This window comes from Amphiprion ocellaris, chromosome 2 (assembly GCF_022539595.1).
Source record: "Amphiprion ocellaris isolate individual 3 ecotype Okinawa chromosome 2, ASM2253959v1, whole genome shotgun sequence".
In the NCBI taxonomy this organism is placed as follows: Eukaryota; Metazoa; Chordata; class Actinopteri; family Pomacentridae; genus Amphiprion; species Amphiprion ocellaris.
In genome coordinates this window covers 2,115,586-2,141,914 of record NC_072767.1, presented here as the reverse complement: position 1 = coordinate 2,141,914, position 26,329 = coordinate 2,115,586, and the positions used below count along the sequence as shown (strand labels likewise).

General features: G+C 37.5%; 1 protein-coding gene across 1 annotated transcript; it reads left to right on the top strand.

Moving 5' to 3' along the window:
• The first annotated feature begins 293 nt into the window (after positions 1-293).
• Positions 294-25,952, top strand: plpp2b (phospholipid phosphatase 2b). The gene is made up of 6 exons (XM_023277793.3): positions 294-785; positions 16,658-16,809; positions 17,043-17,305; positions 18,853-18,910; positions 19,928-20,104; positions 22,678-25,952. Exons 1-6 carry the CDS (start codon positions 725-727, stop codon positions 22,834-22,836), a joined length of 870 nt encoding a protein of 289 aa, XP_023133561.1. The 5' UTR covers positions 294-724; the 3' UTR covers positions 22,837-25,952.
• The last annotated feature ends 377 nt before the right edge of the window (positions 25,953-26,329 follow it).

Genomic DNA, 26,329 nt, shown 5'->3' with positions numbered 1-26,329 from the left:
AACAACGGTCCTGAAACTGCAGCCTCCTGTGTTGCAGAGACGCATCTTATTTTCAGGATGTGACTTCTTCTTCTCTCCCTTCTTTTTCTTTCCTTCTCTCCTCAGAGGTATTTCTGACCTGACTTAACTCCTCCTCCTGCTCTGATCCTCGCAGTCTTCGACACTTCTCAACTCAAATGACATAAAAAGTTAATTTGCAAAGTCCCGGAGAGAAAGGTCGAGCCAACCGCTGAGAGGTTTTCTGTGCGTAAAAGCTTCGAGCCTGCGATGATCAGATCCGCCGGAGAGGAGCCAGACGAGGAAGTCGGGAGGAGGGACCAGCGGCGGTGGCGTGGTGTCAGCACTGAAAAAGGAGTTTCTACTGGATTCTCCTCAATCCTGCAGCTGCTCTGGACCCGGAGGATCTCTGTCGTCTTGATTTTTCCTTTGGTACCAAACAGCAGTAATGTGCGCAACGGAGGCGCTCGACTTTAGAAGCGCTGCGTAACTTTTGATCCGCTGTCGGTTGAAAGAAAGTTTAAACACACCTCTGCTGTCAGCAGCACAGGTAGAGCAGAGGATCCCGGAAGAACTCGTTGTGCAGGTTACCAGCTTGTTTGCATAGACTGCGCGTTTATTCCAAAGCGAGCGAACGCCGATGGACTCCTTCAAAAAGTAGAAGTTCTTTCCCATAGTTTTTCCCCCCAGTCATTATTTTAAAGGAAGGAAGTGAACGGAGAGAAAAATGAAGGACCTGAGGAAGAGGAAGCTGTTCGTGCTGATGGATGTGCTGTGTGTCTTGGTTGGTAAGTTGTGGACACTCAGTTCCAAACCGTGCGTCAGCAGAAATCTTCCTCTTATCTAAGAATTCCACCTCAGTGTTGTCAGCAAGTGTCACTTATTTGTGTTGGAAGCAGATTATTCAAAGCTGCTCCATGTGTTTGTGTGTTTTGCACTCATGACACCAACTCAGAAACTCATTGCTTGTTTGTTTGCACCTTTAATCCTGTTTTTAATCTGGATACAAGCAGTTTTTACCTCAGTTTCTCTTCACATGGCACGTTGAGCAAAACTAGATTTCCACATTGCAGTTTATTTATGCGGGATTCGTGCTGGATTATTGTCCAACCCGACATGAAATCTGAAAACATTAAGAGGAAACCTCCCTCTCATCTTCCTCTCAGGGTGCTCTGCTCACTGAGAACTTTCTGCAGAACTTTACAGAGTCTCAGGAAGCTGAATGTTTGTTTATGGAAATCTGATATGCATGTGTGCGCCCAGCTTATTCCTCATTTTCTGCAATATTTTGTCTGCCAGGAATTCTCAGAAGAATGTTCCCACTTCCCACAGTGCACTTTTCTCGACATGTGACCTCCACTTGTGCTCCACAGATTGTTGTTTAGAGTTTAACTTGAGGCAGAAATCATTTTTCAGGGAACAGTATGTCTCTTCTTTTCTTCTCCATAGCTGCAGTGACTATATAACATCATCCCTGTATTAGATTTAGTCTCCTCCCATCTTTAACAATGAACAAGTAATGAGCTGTTGACAAGTGAATCATACAGTTTGTCATTTGCTTTTAGTCTTTAGTGAATGGAAGTGAACAGGATGTGATGTATGGAGGATCAGTGGTGTTGTAATTATTTATGACACAATCCATTAATTGATATTAACTTGGTCAGTATTACAGGACTGAAAGATATGTGTATTACAACTAAATTCACAAATCAATACATAAATAGATTAAATCACAAGTCATCTTTCATATTTGATAGATTTTTAAATACATAAAGTAGATTATTATAAGAGAAGATCATCTTTTTGGGTCTTTTATTGAGGAAACTCACTTATTACTGCAGTTAGATAAAAATAAAGCCTAGTAAGAATCAAGACAAAAGGTACAATAGTAGAATAAAGGTTTTAAAAATCATTCAGTCTTTATGTGAAAGACTGATTCATTTCTAGATTTTTTAAATCTTTTTTTATGGTGGCTATTTCTCCCCAAAGTGTAGAAGAAACACAGAGTTTAGTATTGTATATAAAAATTATGTAACTTGTTATTGCACTTCAAAAGTTATGGGGAGAAAAAAAAACTGTCTTACATAAGAACATTGCCACACGATAAAAGAATATAGAAACAAATACATGAATCCACTGCTATGTAAATCAAATTAAGACAGGATTGTTAAAAAACACCCACACTGAACAAGACGTGTCTACAGCTTTTAAATGTAGTTTCTCCCTAATAAATCATAATGCGGTGTAATTATTTATATGACACCTATGGTCTTCCATAGACACAGTGATAATCTTCTGACAAAAACATTTAGCAACACAAAAAGCAACAACAAATGTGCGATGTCCTCAGCAACACCCTCAGATGTGGCCGCAGTGATAATGTGAGTATGTGGAATGTACCACTGTGGTGGGACGTCGGTTTTTTCTGTCTTCTGCTGCGTCACGGTTCGGTTTTCCATCGCTGTGCTCGTCCCGTGTTGTGTCTGAACTCGTGGAGGAGGATGGAGATAGAGCATCAAGGCGTCCAGACCCCTCCCCACCTCCAGCTTTTCAGAGCTTAGGGCTGTTTTTTTTTCCATCTGTGGGAACATCCACAGACTGCTGAAGTTGATAAGCCTCGCCATTTCGCTGTCACAAGTCTGGGATTAGCGTCCGGGCTGGGTCGGTCGGTCAGGTCTGCATGGCTGCATCCCACCCTTTCAGCCTCACCCTTCCCTGCTGCCACCCACGTCACTCACCCAAATAATTGTCAAGTCAACCCCAAGCTTGTCTGAGGTTGAACCAACCATGTAATAACGGCATGATGGAGCTTGTAATTATGCTGACCATTAGCCCAGAGGGAAACACAGGTTTGAGTTGGGTTCTGTCTGCATTTCAGGATTATTTACATTTCCTGTAATGAACTAAAGAAATCCCACAAATATATCATCCTTCCTCTCAAATCAACATCTGTTGTTATGTTCTCCAGGTTTTCTGCTCACTCTGTTTTAACTGAAGGGATTTCTTTTGTAAAAACAAAATATCCAAACCGCATAAACACTCTATTTGGTGTAAAAAAAATACAGCCAGATTGTACATTTTAGCAAAATGCTGTAAATTTTAATGCTTTTTTGAGCCAAAAACAAGAAATAGCATCAACAGCAGGCTTCTGTAGCTGTAAACAACAGTGTGAACTGAACAAATTGTTAATTTTGTGCTACATTTTGGAAATGCTGCTTAGACTAGCAACTTGATTTCTACAGCTGGTGCCCTGAGATGAGCAATTTACTGCTTTGTAAAGTTAAATTCAGTTGTTCAGCTAAGTTTTTTTCCTGGTATGTAGTGTATATTTAACAGAATACAGTTTGTTATACTTCACCGCCATCACAAATGTTCACAATTCAAAAAAATAAAACTTGTATTCTTCCCTTACTGTTTTAGTTTTATGTGTTTTAAAGTATTTTTAGAGTTAGTAGATATGAAGACACATTGTTATTTATTGTATATGTCTGCAATTCCCAGCAGTGTTTGTACATATTCAAAGAGGACAATATCATAATTTACAGCTAACTACAGTTCATTTGGAGTATAACATTAACATTAAAGTCTTTACTGTAATTATTTACTTTAAGATACAGATAAATTCTACCAGCAATGTGCTGTTTTTCTAAAATAAAGTTAAAAACTGTAAAATCTGATGCATTTTTGGAGCTCCAACCAAAAATGAACATTAACAACAGGCCACTATAAACATTAATGTCTACTGAACATAACATTTTTAATTTTTTAACATTAGAACAGCTTGCAAAGCACCGTGTAGAGTACCAATTTGATTTAGGTTGCAGAGGATAATGTTGACAAATGTACATAAATGCCCTGAGATCAGACATTTTTACTAGTTTTCTCTTTTTTTATATGAAGTTATATTATTTTTCCTTGGTTTTTAACATATTAGGTCTCAATTCTGAATCATTAATGTCAAAGACACATTATTTGTGTTGTATGTCTGCAATTCACAGTGATGCTTATACATTTTCAGGGAAGAGTGGTGTGTTTTACCTACTGTAACTACTGTTACAGTTAATGTTGATTACAGTATAATTGCAGTATATTATTAGAAAGTCTAGTTACAGTATTAAACAGTAAACCCTTGTATTCTACAGGACAGTACTGTAATCAGTTTTACAATAATTAACTCTTTACATAATACTGTAAAAATACAGTAAAATGCTATTTTTATGTAATTTTACAAATTTATCACTGTAGTCACAGTATTAAACAATAAATCTTATATTCTACTGCAGAATACAGTAATGAAATATACAGTAAATAACATTTTAAGTAAATTACAGCTGTGACACTGTAGAAATACATTAAAATCCTATTTTACTGTAATTTGGCACATTTTTCATAGTGTAGTTACAGTAATAAAAAAGTAAATCTTATATTCTACTGCAAAATAATGTCATCCATACATAAATGAAGTTTTTATGTAAATTACTACTGTGACACTGTAGAAATACTGTAGAATGCTTCTAACCACATTTCACATTTACAGTATTTCACTGTAATTTTCCAGTAAGTGATTTACAGGGTGCAATAAAACAGGAGTTTGTTTGGTACATTATCAGCCACTCATGCCCTGCCGTGCCCAGGTCAAACTAGCATTCATATGAAAGGATGTTCTGTCCTCTATCTTCTTTACAATGAATAACAATCACTGAACACATTCATTTGTAAATCTTGTGCTAAACGGCTGCCTGTCGGGTTGTTTTCTGCTTTCTTCCTGCTCAAAATCTGCCTTGTTTGTACCTAAAAACCGTGTCGGATCTTTTGTGGGGACGTTTGAGCTGCTTGTGCTGTTCAAATATCTGCTTAGCTCTTGAATTTGTCATTCACTGGGAGCTCTCGGCCTCCCTTCTTCTTCTTCTTCTTCTTCTCTATTCTTTCTCTGCTTTTATGCCTCCCTCCCCCTCTGTCTGTAAGTCTACGCTCAGCACAAATAGAAGGTGGGTGTTGGCTCCGAGCTCAGAGAAGAAAGACCGGGTTTAACCTCTCCCTGCCCACAGTTTGCATTCAGCGGAGCGGCTCTGCAGGTGTAGTAGGTTGTGGAAGAGTCTGCTGTAGGCGAAATGATGGCAATTAGCTGTGAGTTATGAGTAATGTCCCACATGTTCCGAGTAGTGTGAGACTGAAATGGCCTTGAGGTGAGGCATCGGTGTAGCACGCTTGTTTTTCCATGGGTTCGCTCTTTGTTGTGCTGCTGGGACAAACCTGTTTGAACTTCTATTATATCTTCAATTACAGAATCGCACATAAAAGAAAAACTTTCTACTGTCGTCTCAAAGAGCTGTTCCCATTTTCTTGAAAGAGGACACCAGTTTAGTATCTGTACCCATTCGTGTAAATTAATGCTTGTTTTCTGTGATTTCAATAAATTATCAGTAATTTAACAAAACAGGGAAATTCTTTAAAACAACAGCCATTTTTTAAAATGGTTTCCACTTAATATGCACACGTTTTCTTTCAAATAATGGCCAATATCTGTAAAATAATGTCTTTTTTCATTCAATTTTATGGCCAAACACTGTAAAAAAAACAAACAAAAAAAATAAGATACCATTCATAAACATGCAGACTTTTGTCATGGACAATATACAGTTAATATTTAAATTGATATTTCTCTCGGTGCTTGTGCTATTTATTGTCTGTTATTTATCAAAACGGGGAAAATGGTGAAATAGTAAATAATTATAAAAACATAGCAGTTAAAAATATTTGTTTTTTGCAGTGTATGTAAAATGAGGCAGTCTCTGGATTTGCCAGCGTCTTCCTCCAGCTCACGTCTAAACAACAATAATTTGTCATTGCCCTGCTGCACATAAATGTCAGATTCTTTGTTATTTTCTTTAGTGATCGACTGACATCACCTGATACAATAGAATTTGCTCCCAGCGTTCCACAGCAGGAAAACTATCAGAGTTTCTGCGTATTTCCTTTCATTATTTTCATCTCATTGCTCTGTGATTACATGTAAGTGTCTCCATGTTGTGTTCCTCGCCGGTTGTTGCTCGGGGTTTGCCGCCGTGCTGCAGTGTCTCCTGGGAGCTCAGCCTCTCATGTGGTTTTGTTGGGAAGAGTGATTGTCCTGAGTTCTCAGAGGAAGGCAGTGAAGACGCTTGATGGGAATGGTTTTCCTCAGGAGAGCTGTGTCATGGAAACTGGAGCCCTTTTAACAAACGGGGACTTTTCTCTGAGAAATATGAAGCTGCTTTCTTTGTTGTTGTTTTTCCTGGTTTTCTAATTAGTTTTGATTGCTCTGTTGCAATTGTGGAACTGCAAGTATTTCATGTACAGTATGTAGTTGGCCACGCCCTGAAGTGAGTCTGTTGTTCGGGTGGAAACCACATTAAACTTGTAATTTTAATGAATACATCTCTATATATTAAAGTTCAATTAAAAGGGAGAATTGTGTGTTTTACAAAATAGGTAACAACTTACTGTGAAGACACCACTTGACTCCATACAGAAGCTGCTGAGCTGTGATTCCTTCTCTACTACATGTGCTGCAGATGATGCTGTCAGCATTAGAGCGCCCTCTGCTGGACAAACAATGTGTCGACACTTCTAAATTACCCCAAGCACCTTTTTCTTTCGTTATGTTCTTTAAATAAAACGTTCATTTAAGTACAAAAGTCATAGTATTTTTTTTACTGTGGTTTTACAGATTTTGTTAAATCACAGTAAAAAGTCATAATTTACATGTTGACTGCACAAAACAAAATTGAAAAGCAAATGCTAAAACTTTTACAGTGTTTGAACATAAAATGACACTATTTTTACTATATTTAAATCAGCAAAAATATCATTATTTTACAGATACCTGCTGTTATTTGAAAGAAAAATACATATGCTCAGGACAAAAAAAATTTAATAATTAATTTTTATTATTTTGCAGATTTTCCCTGTTTTGTTCAATCACAGATAAAAACTATTATAATCTCTGGGAAACGTAATTTAATTTAAATGTTTACTTTTAATTTAAAAGTTAAATAAATGCTGTATGTAATGTCCACATAAAAAAATCTGTATTTTTACAAATGGTTATTTCTTCTTTTTATCTTTTGACCATAAAATGACACTATTTTTACTGTATTTAAGTTAGCAAAAAAATGTGTATTTTACAGATATTTGCTGTTATTTGAAAGAAAAAAAATATGTATATTAGGTGCTGAAAAATTACTAAGTCAATTTTTTTTAGCCCTTTTTGTTTTTACAGATAATCCCCATTAAAATCACAGCATATCCATGTTAACTAAAAAAAAAAAAAGTCTAAATAATGTCTACATTAAAAACAATGTCTTTTTACAAGTACTAATTCATTCTTTTACAATGAATGGCTCAAAATTACACAGATATACTGCATTTAAAGCAGCTAAACATCTTATCATCTTACAAATATTTTCTGTCATTTTCACAGTTTATATATTATTCCTTTTATTATTATTAGTCTTATTTATTTATTAATTTTTATAGAATTTTTTTTACAGTGTAGCACACTTTTTTCCCTTCAAAAACACTTATATAATACACAAAATAGCACCGTAAAATATATATAGAGCATATATGATAGTTAAGTCCAGTGAAGCTGGCAGAATTGTAACACTCAGCGACACCTTTTAGTAAACTTTAGCAGAAGGTCAGAGCCATTCATTACAACTGAACACATCAGTCTGACTTCTGACTCCTCCTGCTGATCTTTGTGGTTGAAACCTGTGTGGCCTCCTTTCTTTGATCCCCTCCAAACCCCACACTCTTTGATTTCCAGCCCAGATTTAGCTTCTCTCCCACCACTCGCTCAGACCTGGCCTGCCACCCGTCTCCTTCTGCTCTGCTTGAAGCTAAGCATGCGTAAATGATGGACGAAGTGAAACAGTGGGATTACAAATAAAGAATGGGCCACAGCGGCAGCAGGATTTGGTGTGACTGGTGAAGTTGGGCGTTCCTCATGTGAATTAGAATTCCAGAGGCCAACGCCAGCAGAAGGTTGTAGGCTCAGCACATACCTTCCACATTAGTCAGTCCGGCTTGGGGTGAGACAGTCAGAAAGAGGGAGCGTTGGGATGTTTTCTTACTGCGAGGCCACTTTTAAAGATCTGGAACATCACCTGTGTTGATGCACTGTGCAAAACATGTTTAAAGTGGAAGAAAAAAGTGTCTGCAGCATAATGAAAAAATGGATTAAATGACTAAAGAGATAAAAAGTAAAGAAGTATAGCTGCAAGGTGACATGAAACAAGAGCCGAACGAGGAAAAAAATCGATGGAAAGCAGTGAAAAACTGGACTTGCTGAGTGACCTTCATGCTTTTAAAGACAAACCAAAGTGGAAGAAATTAGATTCAAAAGTAAATGTTCCAGCTGTGACCCTGAAGGAAACTTTTAGACGAATCAGGGCAGCCGAGGGGCACGAGAACGCACTATACACACCTTTAAAGTATGCAAAAGAAAACCCAGACTGTATGTTTTTCAAACTGGGGAAGGGGGTGAAATAATTGTTCGTCCACATGGTTTTGCAGGTGCAGCAGGTTCTGTCAGAGAAACCAGGGCGAGTAGGTGTGATGTTTCCCTCGACTTCCACACGAACACGACACTTTGACTCGAGGTGGCGACCTTTCGGTAGTGGAAAGAACAGGAGAAGGACAGAAGGGGAAAAGCAGACACCGAGGGAGGGAAAAAGAAAAAGCAAACGGGCAGAGAGAGGATGTGACAAGCCTCGAGTCTCGGGCCCCAGAGTGCGATTGTGGTCCTGCATAATTGCACATCTGCCAGCTAAATAAAGCAGCACCCATCCAGGCCTCTATATTTACAACAGAGGGAAGAAGTGTGTGGGAGGACGCTGTGATCGGCAGAGTGACAGAGGGAAGAATGAATGACTGAATAAGAGAGGAAAAACTAGAATGGAGGATGTGAATCAGCAGTGGAGGAAAGGAAAAATCTCCACACAGTGGATCTTTGTTTCTCTGCAGGGTGTCGATTAATGCTCTGACGCTCCTCTTGACACACTATTTTTGTCTTTATGTAGCTTTGTGTCACTCTAATACCCATTTCAGCAGGAGGTGACACTGTGGCAGGTAAATGAGGAGCTTTAACCTTCACAGAGTGGAACCAAAGCCTTTTAAAAGTTCCTGGAAGGCTGCATTCTCCAACTTCAGACGGGCTCCCGGTTGGAGATTTCTGACTTTGCAGCTGAAGATTAGCTTCCTGGCCACATTCCCAAACAGTTGTCAGTCCGTCCAAGCAGGTGTCCAGAAAGAAGCTTCTCCTGCATCCTAAACAGGAAGCTCCACATTCTATATAATCTTGTGTATGTTCTTTGGTTTTCTGAATAAACTGCGAGGCGCTGCTCAGCCTTGAAGTGGAGGCAGCTCCGGAGCAAATGTCAGTTTGGGTTGTGGGGTTGTCTGGTGGTTTGCTGGAGGCCTATTTTGTGTGCCGATGGGGTCTATTTTCATCTGTGTCTGCTTTTCAAGAGACTGACTGGTTTGTTTCTTGCATATATGAGACGCACCGTTCGTTTTTTCACCAGTCCAGATGCTTTACATCATTACTTTTTGGCCTTTTTTGCCCTCTTCCAAACTCGAAATTTACAACTCGCAACCTTGAAGTCAAGAGTCGGCTGAATTAGTGCACAGAAATGAAAAATTAATACTTCTTTACAAGCCAGCCGGGGGTTATTCAAGGCCAAGTGCCTCGACTGACTTCACTCAGTCAATAAACTTTGTGGCAAAATCCATGTTTGGTTAAGAGGATTTAGAAAGCATTAAAAAAAGCGTAAGAACTATTAGCATACGGCTAACCAGATACCTGCATGTGACAGTCTGCGCTGTGATATTCATGATGAATATGCAAAATCAATTTTGTGGGCTTGTTCCACAGAAGAGTATTTCATTAGCAGCTGGCACTTGTCCTTAATTTTTCTGTGGCTTTGCTGTGATTAATGGCTCTGCTCTGGCGAGTGTTAAAAGCTTCATAAAGCAGTTTGAAAGTAATAATACCATGTGACTCCAGCGTAGAAGTAATTATGCCATTCTGCTGCTTTAAAGTGACATTCACCATGCTGCATAAAGTCAACGAGCCCTCCTCAGACTGTGTCCAGGCCAGTTTCACACAAACCATTACAGCTTGGTGTTAGTATCTGCTCGAGCAATCTTTCTTTTTAGCTTTGTTTGCAGTTCCTGCTTGTTTTTAATGTGAAATGAAAGCATAAAAAGTTGGTGTTGGCTGGGGAAACGTGTCGAGTGGAAACAGATTTTGTGGATTCACCCCCTTCGGCTCGATGGGACGAAATTTGTTTTCATGTCTGGCAGTGCAAACACTCAGATATAATGTTTTTAAATAATGTCTTGAGGTATTTGACAAGCTGAGTTAATCTCTGTCAGGGTCTGGATGTGTTTAAAACAATATTTTGAGAAAACTTGGCATTGTGGTGGCTGAAGTTCCAAGTCGTGTTCTCTTTCGATGCTTTTTGAAAAATTTTTAAAGCAATAATTTGACCCGTTTCTGGAATACATAGGAACACTGGAGCAGTAATCGCAATAATAACTCTTGTAATGACACTCGGTCTTGTTTGATTTGAGTCCAACCATTTGTCACCGAGTCGCAGGAGAAGAAAAGCAGCAGTTGTTCCCTGACAGTTTGCTCCATCTCTTTGCCAGCTGGAAGCAGGATGCAGGATACAGATGCAGAAGCTGCCACCCAGAAGCCACATCAGTAAATCCATATCAGGCTGCTCCCCTGCAGCGCCTCAGACAGGATGTTAGTTAAATACAAGACACTACTTACTGTGCTGTGGTCGTCGCAAACAGGATTTTCGCGGTACAGAGGAAAAATGTGTCAGAATGAGACTTGGTAATCCCGGTTTACGACGTCCTGACGTGGCTGGTAGATGGGCAAACTGGTGTTTGGAGCTGATGTTGTGGTTGGTGGGAATCTGCCATGTGGGGACAGGTGTCATCCAGCTGCTGAGGGCAGGGAAATGGGAGAAAGAGGTAAACTAGATGCCCTTGATAAAATTGCCTCTAAAAATAGTGGTAAAAAAATGAACGGTTCCTGCATGTTTTGGTGGAAATAATGCTTCAACATTTTGGAACATGTGCTTTCATCAAAATAATACACATAAAAATAAAATACAACAAGGCTTGTTCATCTGGAATCCAGGGAATGCTTGGATTTGTTGGGTTTTCATTTATATTTTTGTGGGGTTAAAACAACAGGAACTGTAGGGCCTTAGCTTTTACATTTATTATATTCATGTAATATTGTATTTATATACTTTTTGTACGGTAAAAACCTAAGTTGTACATTAGTCAGGCTAAGAATACAGTAGGGCCTTAGCCTTTGTATTTATTATGGTCAGGTAAATCAGGTAAAGTTGTATTTTATGTAGTTTTTTAAATGTCAAAACCTAAATTCTACAATAGTCAGGCTAATATTACTATAGGGTTCTAGTCTTAATATCTATTACAGTCAGGTAAAGTTGTATTTTGTATTATTTTTGTTGGGTTTTAGTCCTTAAATTTGAAATTACTCTGGTAATTTCACACCGCAAATGACAGTGAAGAGTCTTAACCACAATATTTAAGCTTGTTGGGCTACATCAATCTTATTTTTCTACCAAAAAAGCACTTTGCTGATGGCTGAGAAATGGGAGAAAAAGGTAAACTAGATGTATCAAGTAGATGTTGGCTGATAAAGGTTTCTTGCATGTTTTGGTGAAAATGATGGTTATCTATTTTGGAATATGTGCTTTTATCAAAATAATACACATAAAAATAGAATGAAAATGAGGCTTGCTGGATTTGTTGAGTTTTCATGTGTATTTTTGTGGGGTTAAAACAGCAGGAACTGTTGGGCCTTATGCTTTACATTTATTATATTCACGTAATATTGTGTTTATACTTTTTGTAGGGTCGAAACTGAAGTTCTGCATTAGTCAGTCTAAGAATACAGTAGGGCCTTAGCCTTTCTATTTATTATTATCAGGTAAATCAGGTAAAGTTGTATTTTATTTAGTTAAATTCTACATTAGGCTGGCTAATATTCCTGTTGGGTCGTGGCCTTAATATCTATTATAGTCAGGTAAAGTTGAATTTTCTATTATTTTGTTGGGTTTTAATCCTTAATACTGAAATTACTTTGGTCATTTCACACCACAAATAACACTGTGGAGTCTTAGCCTCACTATTTAAACTTGTTGGGCTACTGGAAAGCAGTTTTGCACAAGTGCTGTTTCTTTAAATGTGCTGAATTAATAACGGACTATTTACTTTCTGGTGTGTAGCTGGATGAAGCTATTCATACATGGACTCTACGTATGAAGTAGGTTGTTTTAGCTTAACGTAGAAACAGAATTGGGGCCAATTAATCGCTCAATTTAATCACTTTGCTAAAGGCACAAAAGAGGCAGAAACTGGTTTCAAACAGGTGAAACATCCTTGTCTTCACTGAGTGTTTATTCATTGATGTTCCCAGGATCTTCTGCATTTCAGGTTTTCTGTTGTTTAGTGTAAAGCTGTTGACACCTGTCTGTGTGGTGAGACAGATGCCTTTTATCTCAGTCATCTCTTAAATATTATAATAAGCTGGGAGTTGTGATTCAGTGCATTTTTAAATGTCATAGATTTTAGCGCATGTTGGAGCTAGTAGTTGTTTTTTCCTTCCTTGTCTGCTGAGTCTAAACCCGACTCCTCCAAGGTCGGGTTACCAGGAGTCGATGTGCAATCGCATGTTTATCCGATTGAGCTCTATTGTTTATTCTGCTCTGAAACACAAAGCTTCTGTTTTGCTGCTGCCTTTTCCTCACTGAGCCAATAAGACTCTTTTGTCTTCATGGTGTCTGTGAGGAACATGTGTGCAGTTGGCATGTCGATAAACAATGTCTAGACTCGTGTCACGCTATCTTGGATGTATCGGACAGAAGCACTGTGTCGTGTTCTACATTGTTTGTGGCTCTTTTTTGAGAACTTGAATCTGTTTATTGGTGGTTTATTATACATTTTGCATTTTAATCAATGATTCTCTGCCTTCAGACTGAGATTTTAGTGTCATAAAAGCTTTGAATTTTGCTTTTTTTTGACATCATTCATACATTTACAGTAGACTGTTGTTCCATTTGCATCATACGAGGTGGAATTCAGTACGTTGTTACAGAAAGTTCACGTCAGCCGATTCCCGATCCACCTTCCAGTTGTGTATTTTCTTTTCAGTCTCAGTCTTCGTGGTCTCTCATCAGTCAGTCTCGCTGGACGTCCTCCTGGAATTATGTCAGCTGCAGACATTTTTCGTTAGAAGAATGGGAGGGGCACATTTACACAGAAATGTAATAGGATTGGTGAGTGCACTTTTGCGGGCCTGTTTTTCTTGCATTTACTGTGCAGCTGCTCGGCGTTTCCATAGTGGCCCTGAGAGCGTCTGTGCGCCTGCTGTGGATCGTGGATATCAGGGTGGAGGACATTCCTCACCAGGGCTGCAACTTCACCATTATTTTCTGCAGTTTGTCAGTTAATAATTTACCCTGACTGCTCTAATGAGCATCAGATATGACGATAAACAGTCTTTTCCTTTGACAGATACACCGAAACCTTCAGAAGTAGAACTTACAGTGACATGTGATGGACAAAAGCTACTAAGTCCTTACATTTGTGAAGCTAATATAATAAACCTTTTCGATTTTACTGCACTCCCAACAATATTAACGAGCCCACTGAATAGCTGGATAATTTCTAATGATTTTTTTGTAGTTCTAGTTCATGCACTCTCCACTTCAGCCTTGCAGCCGAAGAGCCCGAGGCTGGAGGAATCAACTGTGGCTTTTCAGTTGTGCAGATGAGACCTTTCTCCCACATAATGTATCTGCCTGGAGTCAGACTTCCCACTGTTGCTCTGAAATGGGAGTTAAGCACAGATTTGCAAGAGATTTTAATAGTGAGAAGCAGAAAAGAAGTTTTAAAGTAACTTCTCGAGTCACTCCAGCAACATTTTCACTTTTCTGCTGTCCATTTACGGACGCTTTGAACCCAAAGCAGTTTATGGACATTTTTTACTCCCATTTTTCTTCACTATGGGTTCATTTTTCACTGCAACATAAAATCCTGCACCTCTATGTAAAACAGCACAACCGTGGCTGGAAGTATCGAGAACTCAAATATCTCTTGTGTGCAGTATAGAAAAAAAGAAAAAACTAAGTTGAATTGCTTAGATTATTCATTTAAAAAATGTAAAAGAAAACAGCAATTAATATAAACAACTTGTGTTCCCACAGGTGTTTCCAGTACTGGAGGAAAAAAAAAGGTGTCCATACATATTACAGATATTTTACCACTTAAGCTTTCCGTTTTTTTCAGTCTTTGTCTCCAGTCTGTTCGGTGTGAACACAGCTTGCAGTTCTCTGAATTTTTGTTCCAGAACTGTTGGTGGCAACTGAGTCAGTCATAGCTTCACGGTTGCAAACAAAAGCAAAGAATTTTTTAGTTTTTGCAAAATTTTATTGGAGCAAATGATTTCTTTTTAGCAAATTTTTAAATGCAACATGTAGAATAAAGTGATTTTTACAGCAAAATCACAATTTTTAAGCATAGATTTGGTTTCCTATCACAGATGAGTACTTCAAAAATTCTTTGGTTTATTTTTTAACCATTGCTGACTAATAAATGTTTTGTTTGTTTAATCAATTCTTTATCCATTCAAACCCACCAGCAAGTTTGGGGATTTGGGAGGGTTAAAGAGAAATATCAAACTTTATCTGCAAAATGAACTGACCTCGATTTGTCGAAATAAGCTCCTAATAAAAATGTCTCCTAAAATTCAAGGATTTGTGTGTGTGTGTGTGTGTGTGTGTGTGTGTGTGTGTGTGTGTGTGTGTGTGTGTTGGAGAGAGGGAGGATGAAGGTGAGTTTGTGGTCTTCGGATGCATGTTTCCAAACATCTCAAGGACTCTCTGCAGCCTTCAGCGGCTATATTTGGTCTTATTTTTGCATGCAGCCACATCATTTAAAAGCCATGCAGCTGTGTGTGTTGTGTCTGCAGTAATCCGTGTACAGTCCTGGAAGTGTTTCTACACTCATGGATATGTGTGTGATGTGTGATTTTGGAACAATTTCCCACTGTTTGTTTTTGTAATTCCTCGCTGTGCGTCCCTAAACCGACAACCAAAATGTTTTACTCCTTGTGGGTTGTTTTCATCATTGTGATTTTAGAACTCAGGGTCCAGAGAGCAAAAACAATTTATCTGTCCTTAAAAAAACATTTTCACTTCCCAGCTTAGGAAGTGATGTAATGTCTGAACACCAGTAGACAAATAGACAAATTTGTTATTACACAGCATTTTTTTCTTCAGTATGGAAGTCTGTTACCATGAATCAGCCTCAAACTTGCTCCATTTAGTCATGAGTGTAGCAGCGACCAAACTCTGCTCTGTAAGAAATGAATGTTTTCTAACAGTTTTGAATTGCAGATAACTAGTAAAATCACAACACAAAAAATATTAATTAAATGCTAAATCTAAATAAAATCCTGTCCAAAGCTGTAAACAATGTCCACGTTAAAAATCTGTGTTTCTGTAAATGTTACAATACCCCATTTTTCATAAATGGGACAATATCCTATTTTTACTGTATTTATTTTGGTAAAAATACTATTATTTTACAAATATTTCCAGAACGAAAAAAAAATGTATGTGTTAAGGAATGAAAAAAGATTTTTGTGGGCATAAAACTCATTAAATCACAGGGGAAAAAAAACCTTCACTTTCATGTTGACTGTATAAACAAAAAAATGAAAGTAGAAAAAATGCTGAGCTAACTATAAAGAATGTTCACATTAAAATTCTGTATTTTCATGAATGGGACAATACCCTATTTTTACTGTATTTATTTTGGTAAAAATACTTTTTTTGTCCAGATATTTGTTATATAAAATTTATTTAAAAGAAAAAAAATTGCATATTAAGGAATGAAAGAAGATTTTTAAATCACAGATTTCTTGTAATCTTGATTTAAATGCTAAAATTCACATCAAAAATAGGAATTTTTAGGGATGGTAATTTCTTTTACAATGTGCAACCATAAAATTACACTGTTTTACTGTATTTAAATCAGCAAAAAAATTGTTATTTTACTGATATTTTCTGTTATTTGAAAGATGAATCGTGTATATTAAGGACTGAAAAATAATAAATAATTCGTAACTTTTATTTTACAGAATTTCCCTGTTTCGTTAAATTATATATTACATAATATCTTGTAAAATCATATGCAAATATGTACATTTACCGTTACATTTTTTTTAAAAAACAAAAAAGGCCAAAAGTGTGCATCATGTCCCTATCAAAAATCTGCATTTTTTAAAAATTTTTTTTACAAATAGTAATTTAAAACTACATTGTTTCACTGCATTTAAATGCACTAAAAACCTTTTTTTTTTTTTTTTTTTTAAGATATTTGCCATTATTTTCAACATTTTTTTTGTTGCAATTTTTGAACATTACAGTATTTCACTGTTCTTAAACATATTTTTTTTCTGTCAAGTTTTCAGTTTTTTTATGGGATTTTTATTTTTTGGCTTTAGTCAGTTTCACAAAATACAGTGAAAAGTGTGACTAAATCCAACTGTTCTCCCCTCCAGCGGCGCTGCCCTTCATCATTATGACCATCGTGTTCAAACCCTATCAGCGGGGGATTTACTGCGATGATGAGAGCATCAAGTATCCTGTAAAACCAGACACCATCACCCACGGCATGCTGGCCGCCGTCACCATCTCCTGCACTGTCATCATTGTAAGTTTCAACACAGAGCATCAGTCAAAGCGCCTTCCCCTGCAGAGTTTTATTTCTTCTCACCTCAGTTTGCTTTTTATGGTTTTTACACGACGTTACTCATTCACAGCTTCACGCTCTGTTTGCTGAGTTAATAACTGCCCTTTAGGAAATGAGTAATGTGTTGATGTGTGAGTAATTCTCTTGTAATGGTGCAAAAAAGTAAAATAAAATCTCCTTTTGCTTTTCCTCAGATCTCCTCTGGAGAAGCTTATCTGGTCTACAGCAAGAGGATTTACTCTAATTCCGACTTCAACCAGTACGTAGCTGCTCTCTACAAGGTAGTTGGCACCTTCCTGTTTGGAGCAGCGGTCAGCCAGTCGCTCACCGACCTCGCCAAGTTCACCATCGGACGCCCGAGACCCAACTTCATGTCCGTTTGCTCCCCGAAGGTCTGCACAGGATACATGCAGGTGATCAACTGCACCGGCAAGCCTCAGGACGTCACAGAATCCAGGTAGGAGGAGAAAATGTTCTGTTTAAAGCTGTAATTCTGTGAAGCATTTACTGATGTTAACATATTAATTTACGTTAACAGTAATAACGAGTGTCCAAAACTGTTAATAATATCTACATCAAAAGTCTGTAATTTTATAAATGGTAATTTGCTGTTTTGTTGTTTTTTTTGTTGTTTTTTTTTGCAATATTTGACTGTAAAGTTACCCCCCTTTTTTTTTTACTGCATTTACATCATAAAAATACCATTGTTTTACAGATATTTGCCAATATTTTAAAGATGAATCATGTATGTTTAGGATTAGATATTTTAACTGTTATTTTACTAATTTTCCCCTGTGTTTGTTATTTGGAATCATTAACTAGCAAAGGAAAAATGTGTGTGTGTGTGCGTGCGTGCGTGCCTGCGTGCGTGGGTGTGTGCGTGCGTGTGTGTGTGTGTATATATATATATATATATATATATATATATATATATATATATATATATATATATATATATAAATTATATACTATTTTACATGTTAACTAAAAAAAAAACTAAGTAATGTCCACCAAAAATATATTTTTCTGTATGTATTTTTACTTGTAAAATTAATTTGTTCTTTTACAGTGTGTGGCCTTAAAATTACATTGTTTTGCTGTATATAAATCAGCTAAAAATACTATTAATTTACAGATACTTGCCAATATTTTAAAGGTAGATTGTGTAAATTAAGGATTTGATTTTGTAAACTGTTATTTTACAGATTTCTCCAGTTTTTGTTATATTGCAATATTAACTAGCAAAAGAAAAATATTACTTTACATTTTAACTGTAGAGATAACAAGCCAAAAATGTCCACATAAAAAATATATTTCTGTATTTTTACACATAGCATTGTGATCTGTTCTTTTACAATGTGTGACCATAAAATTCCATTCTTTTTCTGTATTTAGTTAATTAATGATTATTTCAGCCAAAAATATCATTAATTTACAGATATTTGCTTTAAAAAACGAATGTTTTTAAACAGTTTATCAAATTTTATTTTCATTTCTTGCAATTCACTGTTATTTAACAGATTTTCCTTTTTCTGCTAAAATACAGATATTAATTAATAAAATTGTATAGAAACAATAGTATTTGCATGTTAACTGTTAAAAAAACCAAAACTGTAAATAATGTTCATGTGAAATATCTGTATTTTTATAAATGTTTTTTTTTAAAAATTTTAACAATTAATTGTAAAATTACCCAATTTTTTACTCTTTTAAATCAGCAAAAATACCATTATTGTACAGATATTTGACAATATTTGAAAGAAAAAAATGTATATGAAGGATTGAAAAAATCTAAATAATTTTTTTAACAGCTTCAGTAAAAAGGAACTAGACTTCTTTTGTTTAGTGTTTATAAGATGCTTCACCTCTCATCAAAGAGGTTAGATCTAATACTATCCTGATGGAAGATTGAGAAAGGATGTGCAGCTGGAAAATGTAATTCCTTACTTATTTTATACAATAGTGATGCAACATTGTTTGACCATCGTGTGCCTTTTTCTGCAGGTTGTCCTTCTACTCTGGACACTCCTCTTTTGGGATGTACTGTATGCTATTCCTGGCAGTAAGTACAGCACAAAACCCTCAAGAGACTCTAAAATGAACACAATGTGCACAATGTATGCATCTCAATGTACAGTAAAAATGCAAAAAAAAAAAAAGATATGTGAATCGGGCGTAACAGCCCCCAGATGAGCTCATCTGACGACATGCACTCAAGGGCTAATTGTTGAGAAGCAGAAAAGGCCCACAGAGTTGGTTTGTGCCTGCAGACATAGAAGAACAAGGCAGGAGTTCAGAGGGAGGATATGGATAGTGAGAGGATGATCTGGAGGCCTCCGCAGACTTTTTCCCAGCAGTGATGAAGGCAAAGCGAGTGCTGTGTTCTGTCTCCCAGGCCTCTCCAGTTCATTACGCTTGGCCTCATCTCTTTGTGCTAAAAGCCAGGCAGCGGGTGCTAGACAGTGTTTTCCAAGCAAAGCAGCAGGGTTTTTCTTCTGTGCAAAGAAAAAAGACAGAATATCTCCAGCTAGTGTCCATTCCTGTCGGTGGTTTTGGGTCTGTGCTCGGTGTTTTCACCAAGCAAGTAAGCTGTGACATCCAGTCTGTGCTGAAGGAGTGTGTTGAGTGTGGCAGGCAGCTGCAGTTTGATGCCAATTTTTGCACCTTCAACGGCAGCAGAAGCTTAGAGAAGTTTGTACTGTTGCCAGGTTCATATTTTTTTGGCATCTACAGCTTTCAAGTAAAAAAAAAGGGAGTTTCAGTTCATAGTGGGCATAAATTCGATTCGTACTCAACACCTTTTTACAGGTAAATCCAATTTGAGGCGAAGCAGCCGCTGGTTTCACACTGAGGCACAAAGTCACACTACAAACAGATTGGCTTTTTTGTGTTTGGTGTTTGGACTGAGGTAGAAAAACGTGACAGAACAGAAGGAAATTTATGTAAAAAATACAGAGATGACAGGAACTTGAGTGCTCCATTGCCTCTGTATGACGTAATGTCACACAGATTACATACAACTTCTAACAGCATCTTTTTCCTTTTTTAATTTTTTTTGGTGCTCCGCTTCCCACCACAGCTTTATGTGCAGGCGAGACTGGCGGCTAAGTGGGCCAGACTCCTCCGACCCACCATCCAGTTCTTCCTGGTGGCCTTCGCGGTGTACGTGGGTTACACCCGAGTCTCTGATTACAAGCACCACTGGAGCGACGTGCTGGTGGGGCTGCTGCAGGGAGCGCTTGTTGCCGTACTCAATGTGAGTCTCCAAGACGACACGTTTCAAAGAAAACACCGCAACGGTTAATGATTCCTGCATGAAACTCCCACCGGACAGTCTGTACTTCAACCAGATGAAGCCTCTTTAAGCCTGTATCAAGTCCTGGGTTACACACATCACAGTGAATAGAGGATAATCTGAAATTTACAACATTATTTGAGATAGTGTGGATCAAATAAGCCTGTATTAGCAGCAGCAAACAAGATAGCACAGAAAAATTTGTTGAAAAAAACAAATAAGCAAGAATTTTACATAAGTCCTGTTGATATTGTACAGATTCTGTATGTAGAAATTGTACAGATTCCTTTGAATATGTAAAATAACAACATTACATAAGGCTATTCTATGTATATATCAACACAAGCAGAAAATACTAATATAAAAAAACACAAGCAGAAAATACTAATGTAAAAAACACAAGCAGAAAATACTAATATAAAAAACTGATATAGCACAGATTCTATTATAAATAGGAAAAAACAGCCACTCCTTATGCCGCTTTCATTACGTTACCTCCATTTAAATTAAGTTTCACTTCAACTATAGCACAAATTTGAGTTTAAATTACACATAATATTGAGTTCACAAAATTATCAACATCATCATCTCAATGCAACCCATCAGAGTAGTGTTCGCAACATAAAACGTTTCCAAATCACCTGCCATGCATTTATTTAAATGAACGGAATGGGTCCTTTGAGTAGCTTGTTTCAAGTCAGTTGCAACTCAAAAGTGCCTGAAAACTGGAAATGCTCGGAAATTTATGTCAACTTTGACCATTTATACTGAGATAGTGTGGACACAAGCAGCTTTTAGCTAAAAGACTCACATTAAGATAAGAACATGAGCATTTATTAATCCCAGAGTGGGAAAATTTGCAGCAGCAATTCAGGAAAATCAGTAGAAAATTTGAAAAAAAAAAAAATCAACAAACATACAGTAGCACTGCTACAGTACACTGCATACAGTAGCACTCCTAAATATGTAAATCATTAGTATAGATATTGCACAGATTCCTTTGACTGTGTAAAATAGCAATATTGAACAAGGTTGTTCTGGATGTAGAAAAAACACTGATGTTGCACAGATTATTCTATTAATAGAATCAGAAATACTTCATTGATCCTTGAGGATCATTGCTTACGTTACAGTTTCTCCCATTCAAAGTCTACTTTATAAACATAAGCAGAAAAATATATCCTAAAAATATAAAGATAAGTAGAAAAAATATAGCATGAAAAGTAAAATGTGTATTCTCTAAAAAAAAATTAAATTTGAGTATACAGTGTAATTAATAGTAAAAGAATTATATTGTGTTAACTCCTGAAGTGAAGTGAAAATTGGTTATCTACTTGCAAAACTGATATTGCACAGATTCTATTCTATACAGGAAAACAATGGCCACTTTCTCATTCCTGTTTCATTAAGTTACCTCCACTTTAAATAAGGTTTAATTCAACTAATGCAGAGATTTGAGTTCAAACTACACACAGTATTGAGCTAACCACCATTATAATGTCAGTACAACCCATCAAAATAATGTCTGCAACTTAAAATGTGTATCTAAATCTGTAGCCATGCATTTAATAAGTGATAGGAATGGGATCCTTTATGTCCAAACTGGATCAACCAAAAAGAAAAACATCAAAACAAGTATTTTAAATGTACCAGGTATCCATAACACACAAGTTCAAATCCACTGATGTTGCACCAGAGTGAAAATTTGACACTTTCCTATTTTGAGAAATAAAGCTGACAAAGTTTTTTTTTTTTTTTTTTTTTTTGACATTTCATTTCTTGTGATTTACCTCCAGCTCATACATGATGACATCTTGACTCTGACTCTTACTTCTGTGGTTTCTAACTTTTGGAAAAGCAAATATAGGCGGGACTGTCCATACATAAAGACTGACATTTAATGGAAATCTCTACTTCCTTCAAAGCAGATGACACCATATTTCAGCTTTATTTAATTTTCAAGGTTCAGATCTTTAGAAACAGCCAGTATGAGGTAGAGAGAAGTGTGACGGCAGCTTACTGAGGCCTGATACAAACCTCCACATTCACAGCTGGCAGCTTCCCAGGCAGTAAGTCCACTCGACTCACCTCATCCAGCTGGGCTTCTTTATTGTTTGGCCACTTCCCTGTTTTGATTGAACCACTGTCAGCACTGCTTTATGGAAACTCTGGTGTGTGTTCATGTGTACGTGTGTGTGTGTGTGTGTGTGTGTGCGTGTATGATTAATTGGGATCTGAGCCCATGCCTTTGGCCTTGGCAGTGCTATGAGCAATTAGAGACCCTCCTGGGCATCGTGTTTTATGGCCTGCAGGGGTTGTGCTGCTCGCTGTGTGTTCCTCTCAGATGTGCCTGACTTTCTAAGTGTTACTGTGTCACATAGCAGCTGTGCATGGACCTCTCCAGACACATGTAATCACAGTTTCCAGCCCTGCCCTTACCTCCTCTATATCCTCTACGTGTTTACGCTCAGATCTCTGTGGGAAAAATATCAGTCTGCTCTCCATTTAAAAAAAAATGTTCCTCTCCTGTGCAGGTGCGCCTCGTGTCGGATTTCTTTAAGAAGCGTCCTCCACGTTGCACGAGGTCAGACGCAGCCGATAGCGAGGAGCCGGAGAGGAAGCCCAGCCTTCAGATTGCAGACTCGGAGCACAGCAACCATTACAACTACCACCACACTCCTGGCACTGTGTGATAGCAGGACTGACGCTTTGGGGCTCAAAGGCCTGCAGACCCTCAAACCTGTGTGATAATCCAGCGGCTTCACTTCCTGATTGTGCAGTCAGCAGTGTTTAGTTAACCTGGGTCGTCTGCGGTCCCGACTCTGCAGGCCGCCTCCTGGCCTCGGACTTTAGCGAGTTCAGCAATCAGTCAATCCTTTTTGTATTTCTGTTTGAAAGGAGTAAAAGCTGAGGGGTTTGGTCATTAGCTTTCATTCCCCGGCTCCCTCCCTCTGTTCAACCACTCACTTACCCCCTCCTGCTCCACTGGACTGACCGAGGAGGCTGCATCCAGTCGCCTCTCAAAGACGCCATGATGACCTCCTTCTCTCCTGTAAGAGAGGAAGGAGCATGTTGTTTTGAAGACATCATTGTTGATGTTAAAGTGTACGTGCTTAAAGCTGCATTAAGCGAAAGACTCCAAATCCACTGCAACGAAGCTACAACATGCTATTGGCTTGTTAAATACTTGTGGCTAGTGTGTTAGCTAGCAAGTTACACCTAGCAGACAAAGTTTTCTTCTACCTGACAAATGTACATTTGAAATTCAGTCACCATCTACTGAGAAAAATGTCTTTTTTTTCTGTGTTTGTTCTACTTTCTCATCACTTGGGCTCCACGTTTTGCAGTAAGCACATAATCTGTTTCTTGTTTTGTACAAATGGGTCATTAAAGTGGTTGAAGTTCAGCTAAATGAGGTGATAACAACTACACTCTAAAATAAATAACGTTTAATCACAACTGAAACAAATACTACAAGAATTTGCAGCAATGTTTTTGACTTAGGACACATACTGAAAAAATATGTTCAATCATCAAACTCCATTTAGTTCCTGGAATTAGCTTTTTCTCTAAAATCAAAAGGTTTTGATTTTTTAATTTGCACAGGTGTGTTCAGACAGGTGAGTAAACTTCAAAATCCTAAATTCAAACTTCTCAAGCCAATTTCATTAAGCTATCTCAACTTGAATTCTGTGCTAATTCAACTAATGCAGAAATTTGAATTGAAACTACACACAATATTGAGTTGACGCAGTTACCTACATTATTATGTCAGCGCAACCCTTCAAAATAATGTTTACAACTTAAAAGCTGTGTGTAAATCAACAAATTAGACCTTTTTCTTAAACTTGCAACCATATATTTAATTAAGTTGTACTTTTTTGAGTGTATAACAACCTAAAAATGCCTGAAAATACAAATATCTTGATTCACAGTGGGATTGGCAGAGCTAACAACTGTTCCATTTCCAATGTTATTTTTATTGTTAATATGTCGCTTAATGGAGCTTTAACATTTTTTTGGTATGTGTTGTTTTTCTTATTTCTTCATATAGTTTACCCAATTTGCCAGCAGTGATTACAGAAAAAGTAAGAATGTTGAGGCAAGAATGTTTTTGCAGGCTGGTGAAGACATGAATGATTAGCTTCATTTCAATGCACCTTAAACTGGCTTCACACCAGAGGACTTTCCGAGTTCATTTTGTATCTCGAGCTAAAACATCAGCAGCAGACCATTGAAAGGAGTTAAATATCAGCTGAACCAACACGACAAACAAGAACACTGAGTCACACTTCTGAACAGGTCTGGGTTTACACACCACAAACAACAGAATGTTTTTAAAGCGACTCTACAGGTTTGGAGTTTGTGGTGACTCACACATTTGAACAACCTTGGTTGGTTTTTAACTCCCAGTACTTATTCATTAAACTGATGATCACTGAATGAGGCCACCGTCTGAAACTGGCTGACTTTATGTCTGAACTGGGTCAGCAACAGTTCTGCTTCCCTAAAATGTAATTGTTTAGTTGATTTAGATTCCCCCTGTGTGAAAAGGCCTGCAGAGGTAGAAACCATTGATACAAATAGCTTTAATTTCTGCTGGACTTCCCATGTTATACCACTACTATAATGCCAATGAAATATTAAGAAATTTTGCCCTCTATCTTTTTATTTTTCTCTTTTTTTCACATTTATTGCAATGTTTTATTTCACAAAGTAATAATCAAAGAAGGAGGAGACAACCATTTTGAAAATGGTGTTTTTAATTTATTTTAAATGCAAAAACAACAATTATTATTGACTTTTATGAGGCTGGAAAGCTCTGTTAAGGTTTTTGTGCAATTACCCCTGCTTGCCACTATGAGCCACAATTACTGTATCCTCTAATGCTATGTTTCGTGAAGGATGTGTGTACATATATATGTATATATAAGAGCTTGTGTGTTTTTTATTTCACGTGTAGGTAAGTTTTAACTTCACCTGGACGGCGTGCCATGGCCCATACCACACAGATGGATCCAGTTCCAGGTTTCGAACATAAGCCAGATGCCTTGGCAGGGCTTTTTAAAGGGCTGTTGTAATGATAAAGAGTTACATGCACTGACTGTGTTTTTGAAGCTGGTAACACAACATCTCCGTTCCCACTTCAAAGATTGATCCACGTCCCTTTTGCCCTCCTTCCTGTGATGATAGATGGGGTTAATTTGGGCAGTGTGTTCTCCTGTACAGTTCATGTAGAGCATGCAGACCCCTGGAGGACTGACGATACATCAGACAGACCACAGACTTGATAAAGAAGGCCTTAGAAGTACAGGAGAGACAGGAAGGCTATGAGGGGATCTCACCTGGTAGTGATTGTGAGGCTCCAGAGCTGATCTGGGGCTAAAGGCAGCCTACTTAAAGGGGTGGAGTGTGGGGTATCCCATGGTGAACTCTACTCCTGAGGGACTTCCACACATTTAAAACACACTTTTACAACCAGAAACAGCTGGAACTAGTTGCAGCGAAGTTTCCCTCCCCTGCCTTCTACGTCTAAATCATCGGTGCAGTCGGGCTCATGGCACCAATGAGGATGTAGAAATATTTCGGTATTTTTGATTCCTCCCTTTTGGAATCCAAGGTTCTCAGCTATTGTTGTGGCTGTTGTTGCGCTTTTATCGGTTTAGTGTCTTAGAATGGCTGCTTTTTAAAAAAAATAGATGTTGACTTGTGGCTGTGGTTCATGTTGTGTGTGTGCTTTTTGTGTAGCCTATAGATTTCTATCTATAGTCTTCAAACCAGCGGATTTTAAATAAAGATATAATCCACATTCAAGTGTTCCGGTTTTGTTCAGATCCATTTAATATGATGATAGAATTACACTGGGGCTTTGTAAATCGTTTGGTAATAAGATTTGAGACATATTTTGTCAAAGAACTGCAAGACCTAAGATAAAATAAGCCTATATTAATCCCACAGCAGGGACATTTGCAACAGGAGAGATGATAGTGCAAAAATGTAGGGAAAGCAGTACAAAATAGTAAAATAAAACATGCATATTGTAAGAATTGTTGATATTGTACAGATTTTGTATGTATAAATTGCACAGATTCCTTTGAATGTGGAAAATAAGATTATTCTATATGTAGACCGACAGAAATGCTGATTAAAATACTCTTATTGTACAAATTCCAATGATGCTCCACA